At 41.3% G+C, this 19,274-nt stretch overlaps 1 protein-coding gene across 1 annotated transcript in view; it reads left to right on the top strand.

Moving 5' to 3' along the window:
* The first annotated feature begins 528 nt into the window (after positions 1-528).
* The window catches only part of LOC119379129 (signal recognition particle subunit SRP72), a 29,520-nt gene continuing 10,774 nt past the window's right edge, over positions 529-19,274 (top strand). The window contains exons 1-13 of the mRNA XM_037648314.2: positions 529-735; positions 1,126-1,243; positions 1,351-1,471; positions 1,567-1,632; positions 3,488-3,562; positions 3,635-3,752; positions 5,145-5,217; positions 5,294-5,374; positions 6,838-6,895; positions 8,745-9,011; positions 11,798-11,935; positions 13,713-13,808; positions 17,264-17,445. Coding sequence (XP_037504242.1) covers positions 630-735; positions 1,126-1,243; positions 1,351-1,471; positions 1,567-1,632; positions 3,488-3,562; positions 3,635-3,752; positions 5,145-5,217; positions 5,294-5,374; positions 6,838-6,895; positions 8,745-9,011; positions 11,798-11,935; positions 13,713-13,808; positions 17,264-17,445 — 1,499 coding nt within the window. The 5' untranslated portion in view covers positions 529-629. The remainder of the gene's footprint in view (positions 736-1,125; positions 1,244-1,350; positions 1,472-1,566; positions 1,633-3,487; positions 3,563-3,634; positions 3,753-5,144; positions 5,218-5,293; positions 5,375-6,837; positions 6,896-8,744; positions 9,012-11,797; positions 11,936-13,712; positions 13,809-17,263; positions 17,446-19,274) is intronic.

The raw sequence follows: 19,274 nt of genomic DNA, 5'->3' as shown, positions 1-19,274 counted from the left end.
TTTCAAAACAACGTTTAGTACATCACAGGGACTTTAGTTAACGGAAAAAATGAGAATTCCTTTTCTTTGCCAACACATTTTCTCCACAGAGGTTTCAAAATTCAGTATTTAGAAATGTTTTATGCGAGTCTGAGGAATTGGAGGTTTGAGGGAAAGTGGCGTCGTCATCTGAATGGAATAACAACACATTTATTTAGCATTGTCAGTACGCCCGGCGTTAAAGGAACGTAGTAGAAAAAAAATGTTTAATCATAATTGATATTCGGTGCAGGTTGCGAAATGCAATCTCTCTGCGACATAAGCGCCTAAAATAATTTCCTTTTTCTCTATCTGGCGGAGGGCGTCTGCTACGCGTGTTTTTGAAAGACCATGTCAGCGCCTCGACGCAAAGCATTTTAACTGTCCTCAGTAGTTTGTTATGCATTTTGATTAGATTTTGCTGACTTTGACGGTGCACTTGTATTTTCCAACATCAATGTAGCGGTTTAAGCACCTAGGCGGCGCAGCGATCGTCCGGCCACATAGCTGTTGCTGTTGTCCATCGCTGGAGGCAACGAGGCGAGCGAAGCTGGCACAAGTTGGTGAAGTTTGTGCCGCGTGTTTTTTTTTTTTCCTTTCCTGCCTGAAACATGGCTCAAACGAACACGTCGGCTGCTCTGTCTGGGTTTTACCTCGAGCTTAGACGTTACGGGAAGAGCGGGGAATACGACCGAGCCCTGAAGGTTTGCGACAAAAGTAAGTACGTCTTCGCGTGGTATGGGTGCTGTATACACTCATGTTGTGGTCTGTCTCGCTGTTTTTACTGCCTAGAGCGTGCGATTGATGGTGTCGCATGCTTCACTTGACGTTGACTTTCTGTTTCTATTATTAACTCCCACGAAATACCATCGTGATAGGCGTTATTCCTCAAGTCCATATGGCGACCCCCTTGCATACCATTAACTGCTAAACTGCTAACTCGTTTGATTGCTCAGTACCGGTCATCGCTTGGTGCAGACACGATATAAAACATTGGCTGACATAGTTGCAAATAAATAAAGTGCTGTCATTTAATCAACGCACTGTAGTAGGCGTGTTACGTTGCTTTGACATCGGCGCGTAATACCTGACCGGTTTCTGTTTCAGTCTTGCACGAGTTTCCAACGGAAGAAAAAGCGCTGCAATGCAAGGTGGTGTGCTTAATACAATTAGGAAACTTCAAGGATGCAATTGACGTTATCAATAAGAACTCCAAACACATAGGGTATGTATGCAACTGTCATAGCCGACCAGTTACTGTTGTCTATTCAACTTACCAAACACAGCCAAATGTAATTGCGACACTAATTTGCTCTGTCTTTTGTGCCACAGGGACATGGCTTTTGAGAAAGCTTATTGTTTGTACCGATTGAATGACACCAAGGAGGCGTGGAAGTTGTTGAGTAGCATTACAACGCAGAGTTTTAGAGTGAAGGAGCTGAAAGCACAAGTGGTATGTGATGTCTGAGCACATCTGAAGTGCTTTAACTGTGGTGCCGCTGTAGAAGCTGTGTCTATAATAAACTCTGTCGCCTCCACTTATTACAGCTCTATAGACTTGAAAACTACCAGGAATGCTTCGATGTCTACAAGGACCTCATCAAGAACTCGGAGGTTAGTTGTTTCATGCCTAACTGCACTGTTGAAGTAGTGAGAGGAGCACCATACTTTCCAAGAAGAATGTAAGGTTTCAGCTCGAGATATCATGTTTCTTGGTTCGTAGAGGGGGGAGTCGCCACACCCTTCAACCTCCAGCCTGCTTATAATTAGGTGCTGTGGATAGCAAGCCTGAATATTTACGTACTCACTAACACCCCCAAGTTTTCCATGAAGTTAATAATTTGGCCTCATTCAACAATTTTACTAATGTCGCATCAGGTTTTGTGAAAAAATGTGTTCACAAAGGGGTTTTGTTTACCAGTCCTTTACTTCTGTTGGAAGTCTTCCGACGGTGAAAGGACACCAACCTTCAGAGAATTATTTGCTTCAAGCAAGTTTATAGAGTGTCCGAAGCAGGTGAAATCTGCAACATCAAGGCTTGTTCGTGTTGCTGGGATTTAGGAGTGCTGACATATTTTATAACATATTTTTTTTATATACTGAGGTTCTGAATCTCAAAACTATAGAAAAAATTATTGCCAAGCATCACAGTGGCCTAAATAATTTAATAGTTTTTTTTTGCAACCAGTTTCTGTTTCGTTTTCGAGAAGGGCAATGTGTCGTGATGTCTTGACACTGAAGATGCTTACATGGCAGCAGCACATCCCACGAAACACGAAACCTCTAGAAAACGTTTTATAGAGGTTTTAAACGTTTTAAAAACGTTTTATAGAGGTTTTGTTTCATGGAATGGCGGTGTTTTAGCGCTCGCTCTGGCTCACTTTATTGCCTTTTAGGCTGACACTCATTATGAGGACTGATGTAGAAGTGTAACGGATGACCGAGCAAGCCAAAGTGAACATCATAGCTTTTAAAAAAAATGCATGCTATCTCCCACTTTTCCCTTTGGTGCCATCGTTTGTGGAATCTTCACAAATGTTAAAGTTTACATGTTGGCAGGTATGTATGTGCAGCCATGCTACACATGCATACATGCTTGTAGAAATAAAGACTCGAGTCTGTCACTTTAGTTCTATTGCATTGGGTGGACAACAATGACATTTTTTTCTTGTAAGTGAAGCACATTGTCATATGTGCCGACAACTTGGAAGCTGTGCTAGAGCTGATTCACTGCACATATCTGCTCATTTTTCAGGCACTGCTTTGCTCAATTAGTTGTTGATCAGATGTTTGCATTTTATTGCATGCTTTAAAAGGGCACTAAAGTTGAACACTAAATCAGTTTAAAACTGACAAATATTCCTTTGGGAGCTCTGTTATTGTTGTTTTGTGATCACATGATCATTATTAGAAGTGATAATGAAGGCTCCCATTTAATTTCTTGATTTTTGTTCCGAAACCCCATGGTTTGTGCATCAATGATGTGATGTCACAAATGTAAAAGCATTTTTGCACGGTGTGTGCACGTCATTGCAATAAAACTTCCCGAAACTTGCCATGTTAGGTCCCTGGCTCCTTTGGAACACAATGTGCTCAATTTTTGCGAGTAAACAATTACACATACCCTAGAAGACATCAATATTTATGAATTCATGGCAAGCTGGTGCAGGAACATCAAGGTGGCATCAGTGCTTGTCCTTCCTTTTTACACCTTTTCTGGCTTACCAATCACATTTTAATGTCAAAAGTGGCGTCTTTTGTAGTGTGGAAGGGCAATTTACCAGTAGAAGTAAAATTATTTTTCTCTTTAAAAGCAAGAAAACTTAAGTGATAAACATGATATACTTGTGGGAGCACTTGTCAACAAAATGAATAGGATTAAATAAAGCCTACAAATGATTTTAATGCTAGATTACTGATACAGTCTTAACAGCAACACCATGTTTCTTTTCTTTTTTGTCTCCCTAAGGACGAGTATGAAGAGGAAAGACAAACAAATCTTGCTGCTGTCATAGCATCCTTGACAATGCAGACTGAACAAGAGGTATGTGCTTTTCACATTTGAATGCTTGGAAAGTAGCTTATGTTGTTTTTATAACATGCACACACTTTTCAGGTGAAAGGTGCGCCAAGTCTAGGAGAAAGTTCATACGAGTTGTGCTACAACAAGGCTTGCACTTTGCTGGGCTTGGCAAAGTATGCTGATGCACTTCAAAAGCTTGTGCAAGCTGAAGGCAAGCAGTTTTCTCTATTGCTATATTGTTTTTTAGGTGTGGCTACAAATTTTCAACTTGTTAAGCTAATTTTTATTAATGGTAAACACATTTCTGAGATGATTTCTGGTAGGTGCAGATACAGAAGTCTTGTTTGCTCATTTTTTTTGTAAAGTAAAGGAGGCCATTTTCTTTGTTGGTTATGTGTACTTGCGCCAAAGTGACCAAAGTTGATGTTAAAAACTTCAAAAATGTGGTCCGTGGAATTGAATGTTTTATGTGCTCCACTTTATGTAACTGAAACTCAAAATTTTTTAGTTCAAAGGGTACTACATACCTTAATGGATCAAAATGGCAACCATTGTAATAGAATGAACGCCTTTATGATATAAATATTTGTAAATAATGTATTGCATGTAGTGGAATTTTGCTTTAAGTATGTTTGCTTGCATTAAAAGTTATAACATGGGAAATAACCTGATTTGAAATATGCACAGTATGCCAAATTTTAGCTTACATCAATACATGCCACCAAAATATAATCGCCTGCTGGCTATTGCTGGGAAGTTGGCCCCTACTTTGATTATAGGTGTGCGTTCAGAATGTGTGCAGGTTTGAACAGAATGCTTTTGTAATGGGAGGATATTGCAAGTTGCTTGCTTTACAAGAAGCATTTTATTCTCTATTCATGTGGTCTATTTGTGGCTGCTGTTGTAATTGAAAAAATATTTGCCCCGGATGATGTGGCACTGACAGCTAATTTATTTTGCAAAAAAAAACATGAATTAATGCACAAGACATGATGTGGTGTGTGCATTGCATGTCCTATACCCCTCTTTCTTCTTTGTTCGTGTTGTCTAGCGCAAATTTTTTCAATATGTCTAACTTTTTCAAGTTGCCACTTTGCTGTTGTAATTTGTGCAAGAATTGAGGCTTTCTGTTTCCGTTTTAGCCCCACAGATCATGCTTTCGTCAGCAAAGGCAGCAATAGATGCATTATAGTGTCATTTCTGTAACGTCTGCTCATTTAATGTCACATCGATTAACAATCTCCACTGTAAGTGCACTGCAGTTGTATGGATATTATGCATCCAAATGAAGGTTGAAAGTTCACCTGTGTGTGCTGTATTGTTTTATTTTTTTTCTGCCTCATGCTTAATTCAACCAGCTGGATAATTTGACCAATATTGATGGTCCCTTCAGGGTTGAATTGAGGGAAGCTGACTGTGCTACTTACTCATTTGTAGTAAGTTTATACAAAGTGAAATTTCGTTACAGTTGTGCTTTAATGTGCAAACCTTGAAATTTTGTGTGATGAAGTTTTTACATTCGTTTTAAATATTAAAAAGCTGCACGTAAAGAATGTATATTAGGATCGTGTCACTGCAACTACCTGCTTTGCGTTGTTAACAGAACTATGCAAAAAGTCTCTGGAAGACGATGATCTTCCTGAGGATGAAATTGAGGAAGAGCTGGCTATTGTGAGGTAAGCTGCTGCTAGATTTCATTCATTCTGCAGTCACACAATTCGGGCTGAGGTGTTCAAGTACATGTTCTTGCAGGACACAGCTGGGTTATGCCAAGCAGAGGTTAGGACACCCTGACCAGGCTATGAAACTGTACAATCTAACACTCAAACAACGGTGAGTAGACTCCTGGAACATTCCTGATACAAAAGTACTGATTTCCACCCTTCACTTCATGGCCACAGCTCCTTGCTGTCATACCCTGTTTTGAGATGGGGTACATCTATTGTTGCCCTTTAAGAGAACATGTGCGATACAGTGCCCAGTTCGTGCCTGTTAGCAGCGCAGTTTCTGCATTTGAGCATATACTGAATAGGTTTTAATGGCAGATGTGTAACTTGCATACTAATGTATGGCAAAACCAGCACATGACAAGAACAAAAAAAGAAGCGCAGTGACTACCTTGCAAGATGACAAACATGTGGCGTCATCATGTACAAAAAAAAAAATGAAATTCTTGTCCCGAAGTTCAGGGTTGTGGTTGCAACCATTATGTGAGTAAATATGCTAGTTGGTCAGCTGATAAACACGACCTTTGGAGCCGCAAATGACCAGATGCAGCAAACTAGCATCTGTGGACATTTTCAGTAATCCAAAGTTCGTCAATTAAAGGTAGTCTTTTTTGCAATGAAATTTTTCACCTGGATCTTGTTTTTTTGTGTGCTTGGTTAATTGAAAAACCCACTATAGTAGTCAAAGGCTTTTCCATAGTCCCAGTGACTTCGAATAACAAGGTTTTACTGTATATCCATTTTGTCTGCTATAGATGTCACGATTGAAGCAGTGTGCATTGCTACGGTGTCTGTTCTCATTGAGAAGGTGGTGTTTTCATATTTCAAAAATATCATTGTACGCAAGTTTCCTTTTAAAATGTAGCCCTAATTCTACCCGAACATGTCGTCATGCTACCAGAGCTCGAGAGCTAAGGAAAGCGAAAGCTAGATATTTCAGGAGGTGCTAGGATAGCAACTTTTTAGACCTCAAGCCTATGTATTCATTTTCATAGCAAGGTGCAGATAAAACCATCACAGAAGTCCGATCAAGAGACATTTTTTTTTGCTAACTTTCCATTTGGGGACAGCCTTTCAAAGAAGAGGGGAAGAAAGTGCATTTTACTGGATGGTTTTAAAAACGTCAAACTGTGACCATTACGAAAGTAAAAAAAAGGATAGTAGGCAGGGTATCCTGTAAGAGTCCACTTCACGTGCACCAATTGTATTCTGTGGCAGCTTTTCATTTTATTTTGAGTGTCTATTGGGAAGCGTCGTATATATTATAAAAAAAAAAACTGGATACTTTAAGTACTGGAACTAGTAATACTGGAACTATTAAAACTGGAGCTAATAATAAAGTTTAACCAACTAACCAACTGGATATGGGAAGTGTGTTTTGTAGATGGCATGCGCCCTCCCCACCCCCACCCTTCTTTAATAAAAAGCCTATGCTACAGACTTTGAGCACATGTGGCTAACAAAATTGATGAGCACTTGTGTGCTTAGTGCTGGATGTAGCTGTACAAGTTTTAATTCATTGTTTATAGTACACATTGGTTGTTCATAGTTGATGGCATTTTGTTGCAGACCTTCTGACAATGCCATCATTGCTGTGGCAGCTAACAACATTGTAACAATAAACAAGGTAAGAAAACGTTTTATTACACTTCCATGTGAGGATGTTTTTTTTTATGTTTATGTTTCTGGCTAACAGTACAGCATGTAGTACACGTATGCATTTGCATCCCTGAGGTTTTCCAGGGCCAAAGGATACTCAACATGTTCACTTGCAGCAGTGCCTTCTGTGAAGAGTTTTGGACTGAGAGCTTATGCCACATAAACCACGGAACATAAGGAGGGCTGCTTCATTCAGTAATACATAATTTGGAAGGAAGCATTACATATATATTCATTTTTTATGTGGTTCGGTGAATGTTTGATGATGTGCTTTAGTGCTAGCACAAGATTATGGTACATGATTGAATCATTAATTTTCCCTTTAATGATTGAATCATGTATTAAATGGGCATTTTCACGACTGTGGTAGTGATGCAAGCAAAAAAAAATGCTGTATTGTCTCTTTATGTCCCGAATACACTAGTTTTCAGGAAAGTGCCCCGCTATGCCTTGTGTTCCTGTAATGTGCCTCAGTGCCATTACAGCAATCATATGTCTAGATTTCCAGGCTATTACTGCCTGCCTGCACCCTTAACTAGCATTGTCAACTGTGACAAGTTGGGCAGTCTGCTATAAGAGTAATAAAGAGAAATATTGACTTGAACTACTCATGGGTTACGCTTCTAGAATTGTGCATAGGGTAAAAAAAAAAACTTAGTCTCAAACCCTATCTTCGACCAACTTTCATGTTGTGTGTTGCAATCATTCATTTCCGATTATGAAAGTATGCGATGCATTTGTCTGATGGCAGTGAAGCTTGTGCATAATGGTCCATCTGCTAGTTTACATGCCCATGTAGGTTCACCACCTGGTTTTTATACTGAATGTGTATGTTGGATATTTTTTGTGCATGTCTAATGAACAAATGCACAAAACAGTGATTTTATTAAAGTTGTTAAATCCTTTAATAATAGTTGAAAGGTGAAATCTGTTTGAAGCATACAGTGTAGTTTTAAGGTGTAAGGTGTCCATGCAAGGGAAGCTCTGTAAAATTACAGTTTGGTTGGACGTTGCCTGGGGCTGATATAAATTTAACACAGCGTGGTAGCACGTTTGCTGTAGTCTGGGCTGAGATAGGCTTTGCGGTTGCTGGTTACAGTTTGTGCCCTGTGCAGTTTATTTTCGCCACAATAACAGTGTGGTTATTGCATGGCATAAAATGCATGAGCTGGCACTGGGAAAGCCATGTCATGTTATTCTTCGTGTGGTGTTATAATTAGAGCAAAAGTACTGTGAGTCTATTGGATATTCATATGTACAGTTATTCATGTTGACTTTTTTTTTTAATACTGGATGTAATAGACATATATTTTGCTTTTGAGCCCCTTGTAGGAGCTTAGTGGATGTAGTGTTGCACTTCTAAGCACAGAGGTAGTGGTTCAATACCTGGCAGTGGTGGCCGGATTTCATTGGGGGCGAAATGCAAAAACACACAAAACTAATACAGGTGCTTGTTCAAAAATCCAAAGCGGTGACAATTAATCCAGAGCACTCAACTGCAGCTTGCCCCATAATCATATTGTGGTTTTGGCACTGTAAACCCCAGAATTGAATTTAATTTTAATTTTTTCTTTCGATGCTACTTCTTTTTTTATATAACAGTGCACAGCTGTATCTTCATAATTTACTGGGAACACAGTGCAAAAAGACATGATCTGGATCTATAAGTAAAAGAACAGTGGGGTCCCTGCTTGCAGCATTGCAGTTATGGCTGAAAAAGCTAATGCTGCTAGTGCAAGCTACAGTATTAAAGAAACTTAAAAGGACTGCATGTGGAACTAAGAAATATTAGTTATTTTTTCATTTGCGCTGCGCAGGACCAGAACATGTTCGACTCTAAGAAAAAAATCAAGATGGCGGTGGCTGAAGGGCTGGACAGCAAACTGACATCACAACAACGACGGGCCATTGCGCTCAATCACTGCCTGCTGTTGTACCACACAGGCCAGCTAGACCAGTGTGTCAAGGCTATTGCGACATTAGAAAAAAATTTTACGAATGCTGCTGATGAAGCAGTGTTGCTTCGAGCTGCGACGATGCACTGCAAGGACAAGCAACTTGACAAGGCTGTGCGACTACTCAAGGTAAGTCAACCTTGAGCATTATTGCAGTTATGACCACTCCATTCTTGACAGCATCGTAAATCGTTTTCAGGGGGCCAACTCCAGAGCAGCAGAATATCAGTTTAAATTGCTACATACTCATTTGAAGAACATAAGAATTATCGTACAAAAGAAAATGCCAGCTTATTTTGTGCAGAAATGGAGTGGTGCTTTTCGGCTGTACAAGCAGGATGAATTCATGTTCTTTGTGCCAGAAATTTCAAAAAGATCACGTTGCTGAAGCACACCTCAAAGCCTTACATCATTTAGTTTGTCAGGAGAGAGGCATGGCTTTTGGCCAAGTAGGGCTGACGAAACGTATTTCATTGCGGGGAAGGCTTGCTGCATGCTAACTTGTGTAGCCGGCACTGTGAGAGCAAATTGAGGCTGTTGGTGCAGGTCTGGATGTTGAGCTTTTTTTTGTTTCCCGTTACTGCAACACACGTTCGTATCTGTTGGAATCCGTAGTTCCATTTGAAGGGTTTCAGTAAGATATATTCCATATCGAAAGAACTTGCGGCATTGTTTTCATATGCAACCATGCCAGTTTGAATTTTTTTTTTTTAAGAAAAACATGCATCAATGTTGTCCGATTTTCTGGCAACAACAGTTCTGCTACATTTGACCTTTTGTTGGTCATTGGGACATATATGTTCCATCTGCGACTGCAGTCAGAAACTACCTATAGTGCTCAGAGGGATATACTTACAGAAATGATTAGCGCCATCATGTAGAGGATATCGTGACTATAATTTGTGGTTTTTATTTGAATTGAGAAATGGCACTAGGAGCGCAAGTTGTTTTCGTGGTTGTTGCTCTTGACGTGCCTCTGCTTGGAAGCTCATTCACCATGAATGAGCTGTCCAGCAAGTGGAAAATATATTTCTTGCATTCCTGCGATGCATTTAGATCAAATGTGGACCATTTAACATGAGAGAGAGCCATTGTTTTCAGCTACCTGCAAATACGCTGAACGTTGTGGTGGAAGATTAGACCTAGCAAATCCTTTTCACATTTGCTTTTTATGTTAAGACATTTTCAAATACAGTTCACTTCAATTGAACTATTCTTATTCTTATTTTGTGTTTCCATAGATCACTAAAACACTGAAACGTGGCAGAGCGTGTTGCACAAAGGCAGGGCGCTAACTGTGCATCTTCATTACACACAAAAGGTGTTAGTGATGCTTGACAACTTCGCAGGAAAAACACACGAACCTTATTCGTAGGGCCTGGCAATTGCCTCTTTGTAATGCATGCTTTGAGCCCCCTCATAAGCAGCTATAATCGTCTCAGAGACCGAAAATCTGAAGCCCTAAGTGAGCAGTGGGGCAACGTGTGTTCCACCTTGGCTCATAGCCTGAAATAGTCCATGGAACAGGTGTCCCACTCGTTTTTCAGGTGATATTCTTGTGCAAGAAATAATTTTAAGGGGGGGGGGGGGGGCAGGTGTTCTCACATGTGGTGCAATACATTTGGGATGGTTGAGCAAAAGCCATCGGTGGATTTTTAGCACCTTACAAAGAAAGGGTTAATGGCAGCATGGTTGAATAGTTTCGGAAGTGTGTTCCGACTAGTGTCGGAAATGTTTTTGAGCCACTAGTGTCGGAAATGCGTGGACAGAAAGCCCAGAAAATGGATAGAACCTGAACTGAAAACCGTTACTTTGTTTCGATTTCACTTTAGAACAAACCAGATCGTAACATTCCGGTTCGGTTCTGGTTTGCGCAAAAATAATGTTTATTTTTTGGTTTTCGATTTTGTTTCAATTTTGCTTTGCCTAAGCCAGCACCAACAATTTATATTCCTCGTGCCTTATGCCACATTACGACTGAAGACTCACCTCGTTCTCACTGCCGCCGACTATTTGTGCACTGCAGGCAATGTTCCTGACGTGGAAGTGTTGTTGTGCAGTTTATCCTTCTGCTTACTGTTGAAGTTATTCCTACAAGAAGAACGTGCATGCTCTTGTTTGAATTTTCATCGGTCTTCACTGTGTACGTCAGTGTTATACTTTGCTGATCGTCTCATGATCTAGGCACTGTGGCTGTCTGGTTTGCAATGCCCAGATCAAACCTTCTGAAGGATCATTTAAGTGAAAAAGAACTTAAAAAATTCTCTACAATTTGATTTTGCAATGCTGTAATAACAATGACGTTTCTTTCTGTTTTAATGCGATAGCAATCATGTTTAAACTGCGGGTGCATTTTTGCTGTCGTCTGAGGTTCCATGAAACTCCGAATCAATAACATCACCCTGTGCATGTGTTTGTGAGTGAAAGCATGCAAGGGCAGCCAACAGTCGTGGCTCAAGCGGAGAGGAAATGTGCTGGCCGTCTTTCATTGTGCGAAATGCCAATGGGGGGGGGGGGGTCCTGGGGCTTCTTTGCTTCTGTAAGAACTGCACACTTTGATTGTATGGGCATGATTGCACATGCCTTATCTTGACAGGGATCAGCAGACAGCTCATATCTTTGTGTGTGCTCTGCGCTTACTGCTTAGTTTGCATTGAAGCGAAGACAGCACACTGCAGCAGCTGCGCTCCCATACATCAGCATTTTGTTGAGTTATGCCAGATCGGATGCCTTACTTCGTATGTCATTTCAATTTGTTGCTATAGTATTCATTGCTTCGCCCTTGCGGTGAAACTGTGCCTTTTTTTTTCTACATGTTGGTGCACTGCATTTTGGCTTAGTGTGGGTAGAGATGATTCAGTATGTGGAGTGATGTGTTTTCATAGAAATGCCTCTGCCTTTTTTTTTTCTTTTAGGAATATGCTGAACACCACCCTAGCCGTTCATTGTCGATATCACTCACCTTGGCTCAACTGCTATTGTCCCAAGGGCACCTCAGTGACTGTTGTGATATCCTGAAATCACTTGGCGCCACCAGCTACAAGCTTGGAATTGTGCGTAGACGCTGCATTTGAAGCTCACTTGTTGCACTTTACTGTTATGTGTCAGTGCATGAGCTTTTTTGTTTTTCTCTATCGCAAATGCTTGTTTACCTATAACAAAATGTATGTCTTTCTCCAGATCATGTTTTGTCAAACCCTGAAGCATAACTAAGACACTGGGTTCTAAAGTAAAAATAATTTGAGCTTAGTGAATTAGTACCATCTTACGGCACGAAAAAATTTTAGAGGTCCACCTACTAGGCCTCATGGCAAATTTGGCTACCCCTCCCCTGCATGAGCTTGCCATGCTATAGTGAATTTTGAGTGCCTGATCAACCCTGTATGATCATGTGTATTAGTCTCAGATGCCCCACAATAACAACAGTAGACTTTAATTCGACTCTAGTAATTTGATATTTTTATTAATTCAGGCGTGATCGATGGTCTTAGATGGCACTCGTAGATTTCTATGGGCCAAAGCTTTTATTATTTTGATGCTGAAATAGCTCCTGCTGGGTAAATTGGTCGACTGGCCAGCATGCTTATACATATGCCTGACCCTGTGTAACTGAAAAACCAGAACATAGTTGCATCATGTTCATCTGGGAAATTGATCAGCAATTAGGCCTTCCAAGTGAATACAGCCTAAACTTGCTGAGAATGCAAAAGCAAGGCTTGAAGCCATGAACCCTTTTAGCAGCAGTTCCTTTCATCCATGTTTCTGGAGATGGTGGCACAGCATGTGCTGAATGACACACACACCTGCTGTTCTGATTTTATTCCAGTGCAAAGGTACATGACTTTCTAGTTTCAACCAAAGTGCAGCATGCTGTCGGCACTGTGGGAAGATGTTGGATTTGGTGGCAGTGTGTGGTGGTGACATAGCAGCAGAGTACAGAAGTGGTGGGAAAACAGTCGTATCGACCTGCGATTCAGTATTGTTTGGCATGTTAACTGGTGGCCAGCGGCTCATGAAAGTTTGAAAGTACTGTGTCATGCAGGTACTCAAAGTGTAGCGCACTGGCCGATGTTGGTCCAGTTAATGCTGTATTAACAAAAATCTTTGTTTCGAACTAAAAAAAAAGGGGTTTGTTATACCCCACTCTGTAATGCCAATTAGCCCTGAGGGCAAAATGAATAAATATCAACCTATTAAAATTTTTTGCTTCATCTAAGCATGATACACGCGTTGCTGTCGGAACATAGCCTGGTGAATCTGTTACTTTGTTTTCAATTGAGTTGGTTTATTTTTTCATTGTACAAAATTTGTACAAAAGGACTGTTTGGCCAGTAGCCACAGGCTAGTGTAGGCCCATAGTTGTATTCATGTAGCAGCAGCTACGAAGTCCAGTGCTTATCGGCTTCCTAGTGATACAACCTAAAAGAAAAGTTAAGCGAATGCATACACACAAAACCAAATAAAAGAAAACAGTACATTGTACATAGAAGTAATATTATATGTAACATTTACAAAGGTTTGTTTACAAGTGTTCATTGCATATCTACTCACTAGTAATAAAACAAAACAGGAAAACACATACACATAAAATAAAACTAAAAATAATCAGTATATTATACATAGAAGTAGCTTATCTGTAAAGGTCTGTGATCAATTGTTGGACTATCTAAAAAGATCTGAGAAGCAAACCACTACTTCATTATAATCCCATTTCAATGTAAGAAACCTGTGCTGTAACTGATTCGGCACACCCTTAAATTTTGTGTTAGCTTTGATAACTTACTTGCATGATAAAAAAAAAATCTAGATCATGAATGCCTCACTTTTTAGATTTCAGCCTTGGTGACCGTTTATAAGAACCTCGAAGACAAGGAAGCCACTGCAGCAGTGTTTGCTGATGCCATATCCTGGTATAAAAAGAACAAAGTAAGTTGTGTCACTCATGGCATAATTTTCCTTGAGTTTCTTAAGGCTGTTAAAGAAAGAATATTAATGAGAACTAACAGACAAGTCACCTTCTGTCCTTCTGTTAAAGATGACGGGAAGATGACCGCCGCCATAGCTCAGTGGTAGAGCATCGGACGCGTTATTCGAAGGTCGCAGGTTCGGTTCCTGCCGGCGGCAGGTTATTTTTTCGTCCACTTTACTTTCTTCAAAGTTATATCCTAATAGCTCCAAATAACACTCCCTATACTTTTCTTGGCATTATTGTCTGTTAGTTCTCATTAAAGGGGTCATGAAGCACCCCTTGGGCTTGTTGAAAAAACACATCCTGCGGAAAGCTGACACGGCTATGAACTGCTCAGCCAAATATTGCAGTCGTGCGTGCCGTGTAAAGGCTACAAGCGGAACGCGAAGTTGCTGTTTTCTCAGGCACCCTCTTTTCAAACAGAGGACGGTTCTCACTCTCGTCGGTGGGCGGGGCGTCTGCCCGTTGATGTCGTGATCTGCATCTCCACGTCGCAAAAGACATAGCATCCTCATTGGCCGATAGCCGACTTAAATCGAGAGCGGCGTTTGGATCAGATGCACTTCTCAGTACACGGTTGCCGCACTCGCGCACGTGAATCACAGCGGGAGAGCGATCGCGTTTCATGATGCATGCTGACGTAACTTCTTTCCCCCGTGCCATCCCTCCCTGTGTAGCTTCCAGTGCGCTCGTCGGCACGAGAAAAGAGAGAAAGCGCTGAGAGCGTGCGCCAAACCCCCATAACTCCACTCATTCTTGACGGATTCGAGAAATTTTTGCGGCAATCGATTCGGGAGGCAGTAAACTCCGATACTAAGGTCATTAGATCATTACATGGAAAAGTGGTTCGTGACCCCTTTAATATTGTGTCTAACAAAGAAAAACGAGCCCATAAAAAAAGTCATCTTCTTTCCTTCATTCATAGCGAGGGTCTCGTTCTGGCAGACTTGATACCTTCAGGTAGTTATGCGAGGGATTATTGGTCAGCTGCCAGCTTGTAAAGATCACGTGCTACGTGATGCCAACAGGCAGAAAAAAGAGTGTTCCACACTCGCTGCCATGGCTGCGATCGGCGCTGACTCACTCCTAGGTTTAAATGCACATATATACCTCACAAAGTGGACGAGAAGATGACCGCCGCCGTAGCTCAGTGGTAGAGCATCGGACGCGTTATTCGAAGGTCACAGGTTCGGTCCCTGCCTGCGGCAGGTTATCTTTTCGTCCACTTTACTTTCTTCACATTTATATCCTAATAGCTAGAAATAACAGCCCCTATACTTTCCTTGGCATTATTGTCTGTTAGTTCTCTTAATATTAAGGCTGTTAAACCAACTTGGCTATTTATGCATCAATTTTGACCAAATATGGGACACACATGGACATAACTTACTTTTATATTGGAGGAGGAATGGGTTTTCAAATGCACAAAATGCAGTAGTACAATCATTGTGTATTTTCTCCAGAATAAATATTTTACTAGACATAAACTGCAAATTAGTTGTCGCAGTTGCATTCATTGTTCAATGTTCTGTGCAAATACCCGTATACAAACTTCTCATAACAATCTCGAGTGTAACGATGAGCTGGGTTGCATAAGGGTTCTGAGGTGTCCTGTATGTTCCTTGTCCCGTTGTCTGCGCTGTTTTGCCACAATGGGTTGCATAATTAATTTTGGTAGAAATCTTGAAGAGACTCACATGACTGATGGTTGTTCACTTTGCAGATGCACTTCTTTTCTTGTAGCATGTTAAGGGAAACTTTGGAGAATGTTTTTCCGTGCACTTGAACTGTGTGCTTTGTCATTGTGCGACATTTCTCGGCAGTCACATTCAGCAGTTTTTCACTAAGGTGTTTCTCATAGGCCATGTGCAGCTTTCAGATGAAAAACCTTTATTTCTCTCAAAATATTCTCTGAGCTGACACTGTGCTTGCAGTGATTGCTCGATTTGCTGTATTTTTGCATACAGCATGTATTACAATGCATTACCATGTACAGTCAAATCCTGATATAACAAACCTTGATTTAGTGAAATTCACAATGTAGTAAACTGTTTTGATTTCTCAATCTTAGCTCCATTGAAAACCATGTATATTTTTTGCGCAACTTAGCATTGTAACATTATGCCGCGGTTTCGATTTATTGAAGTCCACGTGTATTGCATACACATGCCTGGTTTTCCTTAAACATTGGACAAGAGAGAATCCATCTTTTGCAGGCACTTTTTACATGGAAACTTTGCCGGTGAGCAGAAAAAGCACTGTTAATGAATCGCTGTGCTATCACTCTTTGTAGAAGGAAAGTTAACTGCACCCATCAACTCGCAATGTTGCAAATGTCACACGGTGCCACGAAAGATCAGCATTTTCGGTTGCGAATGCCAACTGGCCAGCAATTATGACATTGGTGTACAAGCATTGGAAATTATGGGCAAAAGCACCAGCTAGTGAACAGAATGGAATGCACTGCCGTGCTATGAATTGTCCTCGTGCAAAAGTGAAGTGCCCCGCTCAAGTTGCCATGTGGCTGACGCTCCGCTCTGCCTTTCTTTTGCAAAGGTCAACTGACCAAAGTCATGGCTTGATTACAATTATGGTGCAGTGATTATACGGATAAGCATTGGAAATGCAGAGACGTGATGGCGGCCACCAACAAATGCATGAGCCAGCAGTCCTAAGCTTTCTAACTATCTGCTCAGCAGTGCGTTTGGTGTAGTACCGTTGTTACGTGTACTGCACACTACCTTGTGTGGGACCGATTCAAGTGTTTGTTGCCTGCAGCAAGAATAGGAGCACCGTCGTTACCACATTGGCCCAACAATATAACGTGCACTGCATAGTCGGGAGTGACATAGGCAGAAGGAAACCTCACTGCATTCACTCCCATGGCAAATGCGTATAGTATACATATGGTACAGCTAATGCCTCCGAACGGTGTAAGCGTAGTAGATGACTTACTGCATGCAATTATCTAAGGATGATCACCTTCATGTGGCTGCATGTATCATGTTTCAGTCAAGTGGCACCAGTTTTCATTCAGTAGCGGATCACTGTACAAATGTGCACTCATGCATGGAGCAAAGCCAGATGATTTGTCTGCCCTGTCGCCATTTCACTTGCATGGTTTTAAAATGCTGCTTGGTACATCCCGGAATTTGTTCTGCGCTTTACATTTAATCATGGCGAACAGTTGTGCTACTCCACTATTGTTGGCTGCCACACTTCAGTATGTTTACCAATGAGATGCAGGACTACTCTACAAACAACTGAGGTTATACTTACTGTTAAAACATAGAAACCCCTACCTGACAAAATTTGTGATATATAATGTAATTTTCTGCTGAAAGTACTTCGTTATATTGAGGTTTGACTGTATATACTGAGCAGGCATCTCAACGCATGGTGCCTCTTACAGCCTCGATCTGCTGAGCTGAACCTGCTGACACGAGAGAGCGCCAAGTTCTACCTGGCTAATGGGCAAGTCCAGGAGGCAGCCAGCGTGCTGGAAGAATTACGCAAGGTGGAGCCCCAGGATCCCAAGGTGCTGGCACAGCTAATTTCAGCCTACTCAGTGTTTGACCCCAAGAAAGCCAAAATGTATCCTTTTTCATATTGGTTCTGGTGCTCGTTCTGCTCAGTGATTGATGTGTCACTGAGGTAAGTTCTGCTTGTATACTGTTTTCATATACATACCATGCAACAATGAACAGAACCAGTTTTGAAGAATTCAGCATGAAAATTTAAAGTTTATTTGTGGTACTACTAAAGGAAATGTGAAGTTATGGTAACTGTGCAATAATTTTGGAAGCTGGTTGGGGGGATGGAAGTGGGGGGAGTAGCTGTGGGATAGTTATATCTGGTTTATGGATTCTGGAGTAGTGATTTGAACTTGTGTGGCATGAGAAATGGGCTGGTGGTGTTGTTGAGGTGGTTGTGGAACGGATGCCCTGTATGTACTGCAGGCTTCTGTGACTTTGCTGAGAGGCCAGCTGACATGGGTAAGGATGGCTTAAGTGTAACACCTCCATTGTGTTGGGATTGAGATATGGATTTGACTTATAAGGTGGGTCTGGATGGATAGCCTAGTAAATGACAAAGATGAATGCTTTGAGAAGGTAGAGAGAAGGTAGGCTTTGAAGATGTGTGCAATATGCAGTAACTATAGTATAGGCGTTAAAGATGTCTTCACTGTACCAAGGAGCTGGCTAGGGGATGTTCGGTTAAAAGCACTGTCACTTTGGCTGCTAAAAATCTTTTCATTTGCCACTGATAAAGATAAAATAAATTATTTCTTCTTCCTTCATAGGAATTGTTCAGAACACGGGAGCAGAATGTGTTTCCATAGGAGTAGTTGCAGCTCAGTTGATCATTCAGAAACACAATTTGCAGAATGTGTATTGCTATTGGGCCAGCATGTCAGCCCTCGACGTGTATGCATCCATGTTGGAACTCACTGCCACATCTTTGCAGAGCATTTTGGGCTGGCTCCATAGTGTCTTTGGCAGCCCAGTATGTTGCAGCATGCCCAGCTTCATGACTGCGAGAGGCACAATTCTTGGTGTGCGCCTCAAACACGTGTAAGCATTGTGCTTCCTGCTGGTTTGACTCTCGATGGTTCGATGCAGTCACTTTCATGTTGTTATGGTTGCTGCTTTTCTGTGGTGCTTAACGCGGCAGTACTCTTACTTGGAACCATTGCAAGTGAACAGTGGACAACGTCTAACCAATGCTGCTGCATGTTGAAACTGTGCTCTGAAGGCAATTGGATATTATAGGCTAATGTATGGCATCAAATGTATATATGGTATCAATTGCAAAATCGCATTGTTAGTGAAGATGGTGCTCTGCCCAGTGTTGGATCCTCTGCAGCACCGAGACACTCCTGCAGCGCTTCAGTGCTGTATGGTGTCATGGTGCAGTACTTCGTTTCATCGCTTCTATGTATGGCTACGCCATTCCTGTTAAGAGTGCGTAGCACGATGAGGTAGGGAGCAACTACATATAACGCACTCCTGCTGAGCAACTTGCCTGCATTTGTGGCGTAGTGGTCCGTGCATCCAGCTTCTGTGCTCGGGAGCCGTGGAGTCAGAGGTTTGATTCCTCGATTGGGTGGCTCAATCAATGTTCTTTTCTGACTATTTTTCTATGCGACCTGCCCACGTGCCTTTTTACTCATGTCGGTTCCATGACTGAAATGATGTGTCAATTCTTTGTGGGCGCTGGCATAAAACACCTTTGAGTTGAAATGTTTGAGATGGGCCATAGCATCCTTAAGCTGAGGTGGAACTTCCATTTTCTAATCTTCTAGATTTGTTTGCATGGAATACACAGCCTTGCAGGCTTGATATCAAATAGTTAAGTAGCTTATCTTGAGGGAACTGTTGATTCATTCTAATGACAATGCGTGTGAACGTTTTCCTTAAGTT

This window comes from Rhipicephalus sanguineus, chromosome 1 (genome assembly GCF_013339695.2).
Source record: "Rhipicephalus sanguineus isolate Rsan-2018 chromosome 1, BIME_Rsan_1.4, whole genome shotgun sequence".
NCBI classification, from domain to species: Eukaryota; Metazoa; Arthropoda; class Arachnida; order Ixodida; family Ixodidae; genus Rhipicephalus; species Rhipicephalus sanguineus.
The sequence above is the reverse complement of the archived record's forward strand: the minus strand, read 5'-3'. Positions and strand labels throughout refer to the sequence as shown.